The sequence below is a fragment of the Rissa tridactyla genome, chromosome 14 (genome assembly GCF_028500815.1).
Source record: "Rissa tridactyla isolate bRisTri1 chromosome 14, bRisTri1.patW.cur.20221130, whole genome shotgun sequence".
NCBI classification, from domain to species: Eukaryota; Metazoa; Chordata; class Aves; order Charadriiformes; family Laridae; genus Rissa; species Rissa tridactyla.
Window position 1 is genome coordinate 1,940,328 of NC_071479.1, and position 15,992 is coordinate 1,956,319.

Consider the following 15,992-nt stretch of genomic DNA (forward strand, 5'->3'; position numbering starts at 1 on the left):
GGGCTCGCTCGGCGCTGGCTGGAGCCGACAGCTGGATGCCAGAAAGCAAACACGGCGAGGAAAGGCACCATCTGACCCTCCTGCTGCCGTTCCCAGCAGTTACATTTTAAGAGACGAATTAAAATGAATTCACACATTTCCTAAGCCCGACCCGAGAGCTCCAAGCGAAGGTGGGAACACCAAAAAAAATTTAATTTAGAGGGGTTAGGAAAATAAATGTTTGATTTCGATCTCCCAAGCCGAGGGTTTATTGTTCCTCCTGCTCAGGACTCACCCCTGAAATTAGGGCCTGTTTGGGCAGGATACACAAGCAATGCATGTTCTTTAAAGGCGGCTCTGAAGGGCCTGATTCGGGTATCTCGGAGCAGCAGAGGTCGGGGTGGAGCCGGGGTTTGGCCGGCAGCTGGTGGTGTCGGGGTCCGAGCAGCATCGCGGTCCCTGCAGCGTCCCCTGGACAGCATCACCCACCCATGGCCCCGCGGAGCCCCAGACAGCCCAGGGACAGTGTTTCGGGAGGCTTTTAGCATTCAACATCACCGTGACGCTGGGAAATGCCCCCCGCTGCTCCCCACCACCCCATGCCACTGCTCTTGGACACCGTGGTACCCGGTCTGCATCCAAATTCCCCCAGTTTGGGAAGGGTTTGAACAGAAGCGGAGGAGTTCGCTTGTTCCAGCATCAGCCCCTGTCTCAGGCAGCATTTCTCTCCTTCTCCCAAAGACAAAACGGGTTTCTAAGTTTTAAAGAGAATGCCCCAATTCCTCCAGACTTCTCTCCATGAACTAATTGCTCAAAATAACCACGGGGATGCAAACAAGTCTAAACTCCTGTTTGCAGTGGGGTGTTTCTGTTTGACAGGCCAGAACCATTTCATCAGCATGTACTAATTATAAATACGACCTTTGGGTTAGACCAGACCTAAAACAATACAACACCAAGCATGCATTCAGCGGCCCAAGTTGTTCACCGAGCTCAGGACAGCAGAGAAAGTGGCAGCAACTTCAGTCCCTCCAAGCCCCGGGGCCCTGGTGCAGCTCCGGAGCAGGAATGAGGGTGGTTATTTTTACTGATGGTTAGTCCAATGTAGATGGAGCCTAAGCCAGTTCAATCTTTCCCCAATAATTCTTAGATCGGTTATAAAATAAAGGAGCGTGGCAGTTTGCATGCGGCAGCTGGAGTTTTCTAGGTCACAGAAAACATTATGGCTAATGCAGGAACGAACCGGCCAGGCGTGCTGCGAAACTGCAGCTCATCATCGCGTACACCAAGCTGCAAGCCTGTGCCATCCCCATCCCCATCCCCATCCCCATCCCCACGGCAGCCCGGGCAGAGCCGGCTTCACCCTCCCGTCCACCGCAGTCTGAATTTGGTCTTGGGCAAGCACTACCAGTGCGTGACCCCGAACGGAGAACAGGCTGGATCCTGCACAGTCCGGCTGGGCAGCGCTTTTCCCAGCTCTGCTCTTGGCAAACCCCCTGCCTCAGTTTCCCCATCCTGATTACGCAGCAGTTTGGACCCGTGTGTTGGAGTCCACCGAGCTGGGCGGCACGAGAGCTTGCACCCAGCTGACGCGCCTGCTCGTGCCATGGACCAGCCCAGGTGGCAGAGGGAGGTGGCCACACGCTGGCCGGCCACAGGCCACCGGGGCTGCGGGGCGTGCTCAAGGCCCAGGACGGGGACATCGCGGGGCGGTTGTCACACTCCGCGCCACGGAGCCAGACCTGCTGTTTGCAGAGGGCAGGCAGCAAATGCAACATCCCCCCACGGCCAGCGCCGTGTTTGCTCAGAGCAGAAGCAGCGCCCCGGCGAGCCCAGCTAATGTGGGACACGGTGTCAGCAGCTGCTATTGCTGGGCGGGGGGGGAAATAAAAAAAAATAAAGAGAAAACCTGTTTCTGCCGCGTCGCCCCTCCTGGGGCAGGCTGGAGTCTGTGCAGGGCTGGAGCCAGCTGCGTTGGCCATGGCTGGAGATTTATTCTCCTGTTAACGCCCCCGGGAAGGCTGCTCCTGGTCTGGTTACGGTGCCCGGCCGTGGCTGGCACAGCGAATAAATGCCCCATTTATTCCCGAGGCGTCAGCCCTCATCGGTGCAAACCCACCTGGCTGAGGCTGCAGCCTCGAGGTTGTAAGCCCGAGGGTTAGACGTCACCGGCTGCCACCGAGGAGCCGGCCCCTGGGGTGGCAGGGGTGTCCCCAGAGGCAGTGCGAAGGAAGCAGGTTTTTGCGTTTACCTGCTCTCGCAGACATCAGTCCATTCCAGGCTCCGCTGCTGCGTTTTTGCAGCTCAGCTGCGCCGTGGGCATCTGGTGGCGATGCCCGACCTGCTCGGGACCGGGACGATGCTCAGCAGCAGCAGCAGAGCACCCAGGTACCAAAACCTGGTATTTTGGAGAGCTTCCCTTAGGCTGAGCAGCACCAACGGGGAAAGGGTTTATCCCAGGCGGGCGTCATCCCCTTGGCCGAGGCCAACTACCAGTCCCAGCAGCATCTTGCCAAATCAGCATCCAAAAGTTAGCTAGTGCCCAGCTCGTGTCCTGCTTCTCCGAGTAAAACACCTCTGCTCATTGCTAGAGCCCCTTCCTGCTGACCCCGCGGAAGTCGAAGCGAGAAGGAGAAAGCACTGGGGACTCTGAGAGCAGAAAAAAGTTATTATTAATTAAATGACACGGCAGCTCACAGTGGCGTCTCCTGTCCCTGCTCTGCGGTGAAACCTCCACCAATGCCTCAGGTATTTCATAAGCAACTGTGCAATTTCTTTTACTGCCCTGGAAAACGCTGCTGCGTGCGGGGCCGAGTGGGATTCTGGAATATGATACTCGGGAGTGACTAAAAGCTGTGGAAAATCACGGTCCTTCTGTCACCCCGCAGCGGTTCTGCTCGGGCAGGGAGAGGAGCCCCCGGAAAGCAACTGCCCGAGAGCAGCTGCTCCAGAAACAAGGAGAAGGGGCTCCAGCAGCTCCAGCAGCGCCTGGCTGCCAAGAGCCACGTCTGGCACTCTGGGAAGGATTTACGCTGAGTTTCGGAAGGGTACAAACACTCACGGTTCACGGCAGCGATCGGAAAGGATCCGTCCCCGTGAGCACACGTCTCCCCTGGACGGGCCAAGCCACCCCCCCAGCGCAGCCAAAGGGGCTTGAGTGACAACAAACCCCACACGAGCCCGAGCCCTCCGGCACAGTAAAAACCATGGCTGGGAAAAAAAAAAAAACCTATCAGCAAAATTACGCTTTTATTTTTTTTTTTTTTCCTTGTGGAATTTACTTTGATGTATTGTAACTTAAAAAAGGTCTGGAAAAACCACATGCAAAAGGGTTTCTAAGTAGCAGCTAAAGTTTCTATTCCAGCATTACAAGCTATTCCAAATGATTTCCAAATTCCCAGCTATAAACTATTCCATAAACAAACAGTTTTACCTTTAAACCCCCTCCGCCCTACCCCAGTTAGTGCAGTGCAAAGGAAAAACCCAAGGAATTTACATATTATTTTCCAACATATCCCATTGCGATTTTGAATGATCTGCGATGAACTAAAATATATATACAATTTTCTTGCCATCATAAAAAAAAAACCAAAACAAACCCAAACATTTCCCTTTCTTATTCACAGATATATATTGTGGCAAATGGCTGAATAATTACTTACAAACAAAACAATCTTTTTAACAAGTTTCTTACAACAGTAAACACAAGAGGGAGAGCTCTCCGGAGGGAAGAAGGGGATTTGGCAGGGCCGGGAGGGCAGCGCGGGGGGGGCGGGAATCCCTTTGGGGTGGGAGACACGGTCCCGGTGCCGGAGCACGCGCTCTTCCAGAGGGGAAGCCACCTTACAAAATCGGCCGTATGAAACAGGAGGGTCACGTAAGGCTTTAGGATCTGAGGCAGAACATGAGCGACCGTGAGGTTGTCTCGGGCGTGTGTGTGCGTCTCATCCCCCCCCACTAAATACACCCTCAGCTCCGCCGCCGCAGGAATTGGGGAGGGGGGGACAGGAGGAGCCGGGCATTGCCAGCTCCCCGCTGGCTGCACCCCCCAGTTTCCCCTCGCCAACGGGACCCCTCGAGCGCAGGCCGAGGGGCTGGCCGGGACAGGATAGCACCAAACAGTACCTTGGGAAAGCCCCGAGCCCCCCCGCGTCCCCTCGCAGAGCGAGACCCTCGGAGGGCACCTGCCCCGGCTGCACCCACCCCATCCCGCTCCCCCCGCGGCACCAAGAGGGGGGGCACCCGCGGGGCTCCAGGAGCAACGGGCAGCAAAGTTGGGCGGCTCTGGGCTTGTCACTGAGCAACGACGTTTGATTTCCAAGTTACTATCTTTCCCTTTTCCTCGAGAGCCCCGAACTCTCCCATTTATTATCCCGAGCAGGGCACCGCTGCTCCATCTCCAGCAAGGCTTCGGATGCAGCCGGGGCACCCCCATGCCAGGGACTGAGGGCAGCAGCACCGCTTACCCACCCAACGCTGGCGCCTCCCAGTACGACGCCAAGAACCCGCACCGGGGACACGGCGCTCCACGGCGGGACCATTCCGAGTCCCAGGGGAACAGCGTCAGGGCGTGGAAGCACCAGCTCAAAATGCCACTTGTTCGGAGAGGCTGGAGGGCAGCTCCTGCGGCTCAGAAATCGGATAGAGTTGTTCCCTGCCCCGCACTCACACACGTATTTGTTCGTATTTGCACTTCGGAAGGCAATTCCGGAGCTGGGGAGGAAAGGCAGCGCCCAGCAGAAGACGACGGCCAAGATTTCCACCCGGCAGCTCTGCCTACTAACCACGGGGCCGGAAAAACTTCGGAAAGAACAGACTGGGACGGACAGTGCTCGGGACACAGTGGCAATGCCAAGACAGACGGACCTTTACTTGACAGCAGCAGCAGTAACAGCCTGTGGGAGGAAGAGAGGGGGCAACGCTCCCAGCCCCCCCAAAGTGCACACAGCTGGGGACGACGAGATGCTTTCACAACTCATCGGGAGACATCGGGAGTCGATACCAAAGCCCTTACTCAGGTGGGTTCGCCCCCCCGAGCTCAGTGAGGCGGGATGTGTCACGGCTGCAAGAAAAACCAGCCTGGCTCGGGGCGGGGGGTCCTGCCCGCAGCAAAACCGATCTGGGAGCAAAGGCAGGACAGACCCACGGACACACAGTCCCGTCCACTCCTCTGCGGGTACCTGGTGCCTTGGTGGCCTCCAAAAACCCTCGTGCGGCAAAGCACTTCTCCAGTCCGCCAGGCGCTGAGCCCTCCTGCTCACCAGTGGGACCAGTCTGCACCCGGGGCTGCCCCCTCCGCCCGCAGCAAGGCTGGTGGGGCTGAAGGTGGTTGTGAAGAAAACAGGTTTGGGATGCCCAAGTGGCTCTTTCCTCCCCTGTCTGGCCTGGAGGTCCACTTCTAGCCTACGTCTGATGGTCCAAACGCGCTCCTGGTTCCACAGCTGGCGTCCTTCAGAGACGAGCAAGAGCCAGTGCCTCCTCCCGGGTCCGGTGTCCCTGCTCTGTCCCCTCACCCCGGCTGCAGCCATAGGGCTGCCAGGGAGACTGCCGAAATCCTGACCCGGGGAGCCCACCCGAGCAGCATGGCGGGGGATTCCGCTTTGTCTCCTCGGGGCTGAGTCGCTCCCTTCCCTTCGAAACCCCCAACCTTGGCACACCCAGGCACCAACCTTCAGCCTCACCCTCCCACCACCATCACCACGGTGGCTTTTAAAACAACCTTTACTGAAAGGGGGCTGGACCCCATCCTCCAGTGGGCACCGCACAGAGTCTCTCAGCTCTGTCCATGCAGGGGAGCGCGGCTTTCCCGGGATTCTTCTGCGGCTGCTACACGAACGTCATCCCACAGACCGTCAATCTTCTATACACGGAGGAGGAGCGAGGCCGGCGGCAGCCCCGACGCGCGCGCACACACAGACTGTACAGAGGAACGGATTGCTAAAGAGTCTGCGAGAGCCGTCCTGGAGGCGTCCGGCAGCGGCTCCTCCGCGGGGAGCCGCGGGCGTCGGGACAAGTGTGCACGGTCTGCGGCGGCTGGCTCTGGGCGCTCGACGACTTTCCATCAGGCATCCCCGCAGTCACTGCACCCCCTCCTCTTCCACGTACGTCGAGGGAAACCAGCCGACCTGTCGGGGGAGCAGAGAGGTGAGCTGGGGACTGGGGGGCTGAAGGGACCCTCCTGCCCTTTCACCGGGACTATTCCCCTGCCACCACGCGCTGTTCCCGGTGAGCCATTTGTACGGATGCCCACATCCCGACGCACGGTGGCGATGGGGAAGCAGTGCAGCTGCTACCCTAATTTGGGATGGAGCTAGCTACTATACATCGCCTTGGACACATGGGTCGAACGCGATATATAAGGGGTCAGGGCATGAAGAATCTGTCCCCAGTGCCACAAACTATGTGGGACACCAGGTCGAGCCATCAGCCTGCTGCTTTTCCTCGGGATGCTGAGCCTTTCACCTGCATAAATCCCCCGCGTGCAGGTTTAAGGAAGAGCAGACTCGGACATCGCCTGCCCACCACACGCTCCCATCTGTGTCGCGTGTCGCTGTCACACAGCAACAGAGCGGTGGGTTTCGTGAGACGAGCAAGAAAAGAGTAAGACGGAGTGGGATGTGTCCCCCTGCCCTTTGCTGTCCTGACAGCGGGCTGCCGGGGAGGACCGGGCGCTGCAGAGATGGGACAGGACATTATCTGGACGCACTCACTCTTCCGTTGGTTTCCCCCTTCCACCATCCCTGGTCCCCGCCAATCCTGCTGTAGATCTTCACCACGTCGCCCTCTCGCAGCGAGAGCTCCCGCATGTCCCGCGCCGCGAAGTTGTACCGTGCCACCGCCGTCCCTATGACCCGGGGGGTGAACACTGCGAGGGGACAAAGCAGAGGGAGTCGGGAGCTGCCCCGCCACGTGGCACCGGCCGAAGCCTGGGGAAAGCTTCCTGAGGTTCAACCTGGGTCTTCCACCCTGGCGCCGGCTCCCATTGCAACACCACGACCTGGAGCCGCGTGGACGGCAGGGCTGGCCTCATCCGAATTGCTCAGCCCAGCAAGGCCTGGGGCTGTCGGGGGTTAAACTGGATTCCTGATGGGCTTTAAAACAGGTCCATGGGCTTGGGAAGCCCCTCTCTGACCAGCAGAGCACAGGAGGGGCTTGGTGGGGATCGCTGGGGTAAGGGGCACCTTTGTGAGAAGGTGGTAAAATTAAAGATTTCATAGGAATACACGCTATTAACAATGAAATCACGGAAAAATCCTGTTCCACTATCAATATCAGCTCTGGCCGCCACACAGCTCCCAGCACCCAACGGGACCACCTTGTCAAAAGATTTCACAAATCAACTTGCATTTAAAACTACTTAAAAAAAAAAAAAAACCAAAAACAGAGTTATCGGGACTGGATTCTCCTAGAGATGCTGAGCAAAACCTGGACGCTTTGCGATGAGGAGGAACAAGCAGCTAACCCGTACCCTCCCTGCTCCTGTCCCCACCGGGGAGCAGCCAGGGCTCTTGGAAACTTGGTCCCGTTACAGAGCAAAAGGTGCAAAACCACCCTGCGAACGCTAACACTGACCAACAGCTGGTGAGGAGCGTGGCCTTGTGGACGACCCAGCCTCCGCCAGCACCAGCACGGCCCCAGCCCCGCGGATCTCCATCGCTTCAGGCAGGGGATGCTCGGGGGAGGCGGGAGGAGGAGCAGCAGCGACAGGGGGTGGAAAAGGCAGGGACAAGCGCTCGGCTTCCCTGCCCTGGAGACTGGGCAGAGGGAAGGAGGGATGGAGAGCAACAGTGGGAGGGATGGGATGGGCAGAGGAGGAGAAAAATGCACCTTCTCTGAAGTTTGCAAAAAAAAAAAAGAAGAAGAAAAAAAATAATTAACCCCACCCCCACCCTGAAGGGACATCGTATTTCGGTGAAGCTGCCCCTTTTTTGTCCCCAGGACTTCGGAAGATTAATTTAGCTTTTAAAAGTTTGCAAACCGAGGTTGAACTAAGTTTGAGGAAAAGCTTTGCCCAGGTTTTCAGCTCTCGGGATGGAAGGAGATGAGGATGGCGATGGAGACGGTCCAGACACAAACGTGCAATCACTGGAGGGCTCGTCCATCCTCGCCAGGCTGGGGGACGGAGCGAGAATCGCGGCAGCTTTCAGCTCTTTCATCAGGAGCTTGCTCAGAGCCCACTGCTGCACAAATTACTTTCTGCGACACCTCGGTGTGCAGGTAAAGGACCCCAAATTCCCAGAATTATGTTCTGATACCCTGAAAAGTTAAGAGTTCTTCCCAAACACGTCAGTAAGGAAAGCACATGTGGCTTTGCCAATGATATTCCTTGTCCAGCTTAAAGAAAATGCCGAAAGGTAAAAGCTTAATCGGGAAGCCATGAACTGGCACGGTTTTGCTCTGATCCCTGCCAAACGGACACCGGTCTGTAAGGCATTTAAATCAATGGGGTTCAAAGACCAGAGCGCCGCCGCGCTCTCCGAGCCACAAAGCACATTTGAGAGCGCAGGTTCCCCCCGTGTCCCCAGCCAGGGGCTCCTGAGCAGCCGCAGACACCAGAGCTCAAACGCTGCCGGACATCGAGATGTTCTCCTTGTCCAGCAAGGAGAAAGGGGCTGGAAGACGGTGTGATGCCAATGCTCGTTCGGTGAAACACACGGGATAAGCAGGTCGAGCTTGAAGTACATCATGAGATCCCAATGCGCTGGATTCATTTTTTTTCGTTCATTTTAGCCCCCTTTCTCCAATAGTGACAACTCCGTCTCCTCCCTGCCTTGATTTTGGGGAGAGGGGGGGGAGTGCGTTTTGCTTCCAGCCAAGCCACAGCGTTAATTAACTTAATTCCAGGCTGTGCCCCAGGGCAGCACTGGGGACCCCCTCAACTGCCTGTGGGTGACGAAGGGACAGCGGGGACCCCGCGGGTCCCGCTGGCGATGGCTTTCAAGCTGGGGATGCTGCAGCCCGGGGAAGGCAGCAGGTCTCTCCGGCACTGGTACCTGACCAGAAGGGACTGGAGGAGCTCTGAGAAGAAAAGTTGAGGCCCTGAGGACTGAGAAAAGAAAAGTTGTAGGAAGCGCAGGAGGCTGCAAAGAGGTTAGAGAGAAACAGAAAGAGGCAGAACACGCATTAAAAAGGAAATGAAAAAAAAATATATTGTAACGCACAATGCTCTAAAAGGCGACAGAGAAATAGGGGGCAAAGCATGCAGAGGGTCTTGCGTAGGGGCTCGGAGCTGGGACAGCCAGTGGCAGGTCCGGCCGCAGTCCCGCAGCCAGCGTGAGGGCTCCCAAGTCATCCTAGGGTTCTATTTCATGCGAAAGGATATTTAATCAACTTTTAAAAACTTTATCTTCCTTCGGTATTCTTTTTAAAATATATCATGGAAAAAATTTTTTAACAATGCATTTTCCCCCCCAAAGTAGCTACTTCTGCACTCAGGCTTTTAGGCCAAATGGAACATTTTGCGCTAATGCATATTTTGCTTTCCATTTGTTTACCGTTTCTCCCATCGCCTCCATTAAAGGAGTCCCACCGGGATTCAAACCACCACGAGTCACAACTGGAACCGGATCCGTTAAAACACATGCACCAAAACCTCACGTGGGCAGGTAAGACACGATACATCTCGCTAACGGGGCGGCACATCTCCGCTCTCTACCCGCAGGTGAACGGGCTGCCCCTGCCCCCCCGGCAGGACCCAGGGGGTGGCAAACCACCCCCAAAGCACAGGGGGAAAAAAAACATAGGAGGGAAACCAGCCTCCCCCAGTAAAAGCTCTCCCTGGGAGGCTGCACGGGCTCGGAGGAGCAATGCCTGGCAGCCCCAGCTCGGCTGGACCCCTCGATCCCCGCCACCTCCTCTGAGACCCGTCCTCAAAACGCCACCAGCCGAGCAGGAGACTTGTTTATGAATCAGGGGGCTGAAGCCCTTCAGCAAAGCCGTGAATCCCTTTGTCCTGACGGTGCTCCTGCACCTTGTGAAAGGCTGAGATTTTCCACCACGAGCTTAACAGCACCCGCTCCCGTGGCGGAGCTGGGTTTTACCTGGGGAGCGGGTGAAGGTCCTGGAGGTAGAGCGCTCCCGAGATTTATAGGGGTATTTCAGCGTCGTGTCCAGCTGCTTGAAGCTCTCCTTCAGCGAGTGGCTCTGGTAGTACTCCACCAGCTCCTGGGAAGGACAGAGAGGCACCCGGCTGTCTCCACCGTCCTCTGCGTGACTTGCAGGGATGGTGCGCGCGCTCAAAGGGGCTACGAAAAACCTACCAGCAAGCTTTCAAACTTCTTGGCTTCCGTGATGTGAATCCAGTTGTCCTTTTCCACCACCTTGATGTGCTTCACCTCCTCGTTGAACCTGCAAATGGTAGCAAAGGCACTCAAGAAAATATAGCCAGTGGCTCCAGCCCCGTCTTCCTCTCTGCAAGCGAGTAATACTAAATGACTAAATTAAATATTACTCACTTAATACTGATGGCAAAGCGCTCGGCCTCAGCCGGTCGCTCCCGGATCAGGTAGGTGCCGCTGACGTGAGACTTGAGCAGGTTGTCCGTCTGCTGCCGCTCCATGTTCCCTGCGAACCTGCGCCCAGAGGTTAACTGATTAATTTGACTAACTAAAAATTAATGCATATCTTTAAAACGGGCGTGTTTTAGACAAAAACCCACGTATTTTTTTTAAAGGCATGAAGGTTGAGAAGGCAAGTAGAGAAACAGGTCCCATCCAAACCTTCACGAGAAGAAAGGAAAAGTGCCCTGAGACCAGTGCTCAGCCACTGAGCAGAGCGCAACCTCCTCCCTTTGAAGTACCTTATGCCTAGAAAATCCCACTAATTGGGAACCAGTCCCCAGATAAACGAGGCTTCAGCGAGAGCTTGGCAGCTGGGATAATTTAGACTCATGAATTTGCAAACCTGGCTGGAGCTGGAGGGAAGGAGGAGGCGGCCAGCCAAGCGCAGCCTCTCCTGCCACGGCAGGAATTGCTTCCTTCCTCCCAAAATGGTTTTCCGGGCACAGAAAACGGGAAGAGAAACCGGCATCTCCCCTTTTGCCTCTGACCTTCTCCATCAGTGAAGAAATCCCCACCGACGCTGCGATGGCCGCACCAGGTTTCAACACCCAAATGCCGCCGCAGCCGCTGCCCCATGCCCACGGGGGAGGCGGGATGCAAAGCATCGCTAACCTGCATCCGTCATTCGTTATTAGAGTGCATTCCTCACCAAGGAACAATTAGGAGGCAAGGCTGATCTATCTTTACGGCCAGAGGAAGGCCGTGCCCAGCAGCAGGCAGGGCCACTCACCATGGGTACACCGTGTAGTCTATCTCCCGCGAGGGCGGCCGGCTGTTGGGAGGCTGCAAAGAGAGAACACGGCTAATTACTGATGAGCCAGCATCTCCTCAGGCTGCAGATCATGTGCGAGACGCTCCTCTCCACGGGAGGGTTTTCGTCTGCCAAACCATTTCCGAATTATCGGCTGGGGCGGCGGAGGGCAGTGTTGTAGCTGAGCGGCTCGCTCTCAGCCTCCCAGCTGTATTTTTTCATTTACCTGAGCGTTTTTTTAATTGGGAAGCGGCTGACAGCATTCCAAAACACAGTTAAAAAAATACATAAAGTGCAGTTTTCCCGTCCTGTGGCTGATCTCGAGTGCTCTGCTCCCGAGTCAGCCCCGCAGGGAAGGAATGGCGTCTGGACCTGGTCACACCAACCCCAACCTCGGCAACGGGGCTGAGACTAAGCTGACCAGACATTTGCAACCGTGGGATGACGGATCCACTTCCTCGCTAATTCGGCCACAGTGAAAGGCCTCATTCAAGGTCCAGGGACCTACTGGAAGGACCAAGGTCTCGAGCAGAAGGCTGAGAAGAGCGACGGGCATCGCCTCCCACGACAGCCCCCAGCACCCGTCCCCATGCTCCCGCGGCACCCGCAGGCATTCCCGGCTCCATCTCCTCTTCCGCACTTACCCTCGCATCAACGGGGCAGGGCTTTACCGACGAGCTGGGAAAATAACCCGACTTCTTCGTCTGCAGCAGCCGCCCCTGCAAAGCCAAGCCGGGTGTCAGTCTGGGACATCAGGGAGCACCGTTTTTGCCATGCAGGGATGGGGACGGCCACCGCTGCGGCTCCCGGGCTCCCGGAAAGCCCCCAAGTAAAAGGGACGATGCAGAAGTCACAGGTTTAAAACTCCCTAGGAATTTCCCAAGGGAAACCGCTCTCACCTCCCACCACGGCGAGTCGGGGTCCCCCCTCAGCAGCTCGATCACGTCCCCAATTTGAAACGTCAGCACGGGCTTCCCAGGGGGGGCTGGGTTTCCGTGGTAATTCTGAACCGCCACCATTTTAGGACCTGGAACGGATGGAAAACAGTTTCAGCACCTTGTCCCACGTAAGAAAAAGCAAAACAGAAACCCCCCTCCCGAAGTCTATTGTTCCTTATCCTGTGAACCACAAATCTAGTTGTCACCAGCGGGATTTGGGGGCAGAAAGCATGAAAGCAGAAAGGACAGTGCCCACGGAGAATGGCCTTGGCCCCTGCAGTTACATGGATGGCTGAGTTCCCTGGGCAAAAATGAACCCACGAAGGACCGAGCCGGGCCAAAGCTCCGACTCCCAGCCCCACACCGGGACGTGAAGCTGGCTGTTCCAGACCGGCTCTCGTTAGGGAACGCCTGGCCGGCACCAAACCCGCCAGGTTCAGCGGTGGCACCCGCGCTTGCAAAAGGGACCAGCGAACACTCGGCTTCCCCTGAATTCCAGCCAGACCCGGGACCCAAACGCCCCTGAAGCTCGCAGCCAAAGTCCAGCTGTCTCGCAAACAACTGCACGTTAAATAAGCTGCACTAAAACCACAGTGTTTATCTTCCAAACGCTTCCCCACCTCTGCCTCTCCCTGCCCAGTAAGAGCACTCTGTGCTTTCTTTTTTTAACCACCCGTTTGATTCAGGTTTCTTTTTGCCAGGCTTGGCTTTCCTTCCATCAGAAAAAGCACAAAAACAAATTGTTCCTTCTCCTTCAAGCCAGAGCATGGGCAGGGCAGGCCCAATGCTCTGTCAAGGATGGTTTTAAGCAAAGGAAAAATGAAAAAATGTTGCAGTAATCATCAGGACTAAACGGCCCCATCAGAGAGCAGCGCCCGGAGCCGCATATCCCTGCAGCACATCGGACACGCACCGGGAAGACGATGCTCCCCATCGGCACCGGGCCGCCCTGCCAGGACGCGTTTGGTCTGCTTTGAAGGATGATCTGGCACAAGGAAATTCATAGAATCACAGAATGGTTTGGGTTGGAAGGGACTTTAAAGATCATCTCATTCCAAACCCCTGCCCTGGGCAGGGACACCTCCCACTAGACCAGGTTGCTCCAAGCCCCGTCCAACCTGGCCTTGGATTCCCCAGGCTCTCCCCCGTTACTGGTGCGACGTGCAGAAGCTTCACCCGCACGGCAGAGCAGCCAGGGGCACGAAGGCACCCAAAAACCCGCCGCGGTGCTGGTGGCTGCAGCAGGCGGGGGCCGAGCCCACGGAGGACCCAGGTCTTCCCGCTGGAGACCCGACTGCTGCTCTGGGGACAGGGACAGGAGAGACCTCAGCGCCCCATCGCTGGCTGCGAGAGCGGCATAGGACCCTTCTGCAGCTACTAATGCTCCTTTCTGGTTTCGGAAGGAGTTTCCCCCGGCTCCCACGTGCTCAGTGTTAGGGCCACCTGCAGCCACACTCAAGACGTCGTCTCTACCCACCCTCCTGCAATACAGTAATGTCCTTACCAGGTCCAGCACTCAGGGAATCCTGCAAAAAGAGAGGAAAAAGGCTCCATGAGGACACAGCAGTCTCACCACTGGGATGAGAAACCCTCTACCGAAACCTCCCTGGTACGTCCCAGCCTGTGGTGCTCGCCCCAGCTGGGTGCTGGCACCTCCCGAGGGCTGTGGTGCTCCACAAACCGGGCCAGTTTCAGGCTGGAGAAGAGGCCATCGGTCACCAGTCCTGCCCCCCTGCCCCCGGGTTGCTGGGACCCCCCCTGAGGCTGGTGCTGGCTCGTCCCACGAGCCGCCTGCACCCGGACCAGGCACGCATACAGGCTCTGCCTGAGGGGTAAAAGGGCCATCAGACAACGTACCGGGTCTGCTGAAGAACCTGCAAGAGAAATGGTGAAACAGGTGGTTAACTTTACAGGCAGAAAACCCCATTCTCTGTTTCTCTTGGTGCTGTGAGTATCAATAAACCAGCATCAGTGCTTGAACTTGATGGAGGAAGCCCAAAGCAGAGGCTGAGGTCACACGAGTCACTGCTCTGCACCGGGTGGGCAAGACCCAGGGAGGGACTGGAGCCGGACAAGGACACTGTCTCTCTTGCACAAAGTTCTGCAATTTTGCTCTTACTCCCTCAACTCCCCTCCCAAAACCTCCCCGAAGCCACCCCGTGACAGTCTGAGCAGCGCCAGGGCTCTGACCCGGGCGAGCAGGGGCGAGTCACAGGTTTGCCCGATTTAGACCAAGGACACCAATTTTTGCTGTACTATGGGGCGTTTGGGATCTGGAGATGAGGTCTCTCCTCATTGGAAATGTGATTCCTGGCACGGACCCTCCCGCTTTCGCTAACCAACACCTTCTGATGAAGAACTCATCATCTCTCCCAAACGCCCCCCCAGCAGAAGGGCTGGGTGCATCCCACACCGAGCTGCTGTGATCCTCTGACATACATGGCGTTTTGGTTAGTTGGTTTGGTTTTTTAACCACCAGCCGATGTGAATTAGAGCCCTGGGAGGCGGGTGGGAGGTGCTCAGGTTTTTGTTATGCATTAACAAACATTAGTGCTTTACAAAGCGACTCTTTCAAATCGTTCACACGCATTCACCTCCTTGGCACACGCTGCTCGGGATGGGAAATAACTCACCGATCTTGCAGGGAGGAATGATCTCCAAGCACTCCTTGTGAGCCCCCGCTCCACATTTGGGGCAGAGATAGCCCTGGTAGAAGGTTCCTCTGTGCAAAACAAGAAGTCAGAAAGTCCTAATTCAGCCCCAGCTTTGAGATTTTCTTTCCGTGTTTTAATGCGGATGGAGAAAAGCTGGGTGGATGTTGCTCACCTTAGGAACATCCTGCAGGCTTTGCAGTTGGTAGTCTTTTCAAATGTGTACATCTGAAAGTTATGGTGATTTGCATTGGCTTTCTCTGGCTTTATGTTGGACCTAAGGGAAAGGACCGGGGGGTTATCAACCCGTCCCTAACGAGCCACGCTGCACCCGTGACCAGTCACAGCAGCTGCTGTTTGCATTTCAGTTGAAGTTTGGAAACCGCACGGACAGACACGAAATCAGTGGGAATGCAGACTCAGGGCTTGACTGTGCAAAGGGAGGATTTTGCCCATCAACCTTCCCCTGGGACAATGCTCACGGATCCGGCCCTTGCCCGAGTCAATCAACAGCCCAACCCAGGGCCAACTCCCGCTCTGCTCGGGACCGGCTCCCCGCAGCACAGCCCTCCTCCTAAAAACGCCTTCCTCCAGCCCGGTGCTCCACGCGTGCCCCAACGCCGTGGCAAGGCGTCAGTTCAGAGATGCACCACCCACGCTGTGATGCGGACGCTCAGGGTAGGTGATTCCACGCAGGAGCCAGGCTCCCCCCAGCAAGCCCCCGCGAGCTTCCCCATCACAGGCTTGGCCACCAGAGCTGGTCTCCAGTGTCCTACTGGACCAAGACACTGTTCCCCCCTGCCTGGCAACCGCGCGCCAGGGCTGGAGCAGACACTCATGCTCACATTGCCATTTCAAACTGCTCCATCCACTTCCTCTTCATTTCCTCCGTCTTGCAGAAGAACTGGAAGCCCTGCTTCCCCTGCAGGTGGATTAGGTAGAAGCCGTATGACCACTGCAAGAGAACAGGAGAGAGCCGATCGGACCGCTGTGCTCCCACCGCCCAAGCAGCAAAACGCTCCGCGCTTTCGTTCAGGCCTTATAATAACTGCTCTCGGTGCCTGCCCCGGCCCATCTCCTGCAGGGCGGCTGAACCTTTCCCTAGGTAACAGCA

General features: G+C 56.6%; 1 protein-coding gene across 4 annotated transcripts in view; it reads right to left on the minus strand.

Annotated features, from left to right (window-relative positions):
* Positions 1-3,229: 3,229 nt before the first annotated feature.
* The window catches only part of VAV2 (vav guanine nucleotide exchange factor 2), a 154,885-nt gene continuing 142,122 nt past the window's right edge, over positions 3,230-15,992 (minus strand). For 2 of the 4 annotated variants that reach the window (XM_054220557.1, XM_054220559.1), the window contains 13 exons: positions 15,724-15,833; positions 15,054-15,155; positions 14,861-14,949; positions 14,085-14,101; positions 13,705-13,753; positions 12,189-12,316; positions 11,934-12,008; positions 11,269-11,321; positions 10,434-10,550; positions 10,239-10,326; positions 10,020-10,143; positions 6,690-6,844; positions 3,230-6,104 (listed from right to left, as the gene is read on the minus strand). In XM_054220557.1, the coding sequence (XP_054076532.1) occupies positions 6,057-6,104; positions 6,690-6,844; positions 10,020-10,143; positions 10,239-10,326; positions 10,434-10,550; positions 11,269-11,321; positions 11,934-12,008; positions 12,189-12,316; positions 13,705-13,753; positions 14,085-14,101; positions 14,861-14,949; positions 15,054-15,155; positions 15,724-15,833 (1,155 nt within the window). In that variant the 3' untranslated portion in view covers positions 3,230-6,056. Of the gene's footprint in view, positions 6,105-6,689; positions 6,845-8,972; positions 9,060-10,019; positions 10,144-10,238; positions 10,327-10,433; positions 10,551-11,268; positions 11,322-11,933; positions 12,009-12,188; positions 12,317-13,704; positions 13,754-14,084; positions 14,102-14,860; positions 14,950-15,053; positions 15,156-15,723; positions 15,834-15,992 lie in introns of all 4 variants that reach the window. The other 2 variants (XM_054220560.1, XM_054220558.1) reach the window with 2 other exon arrangements.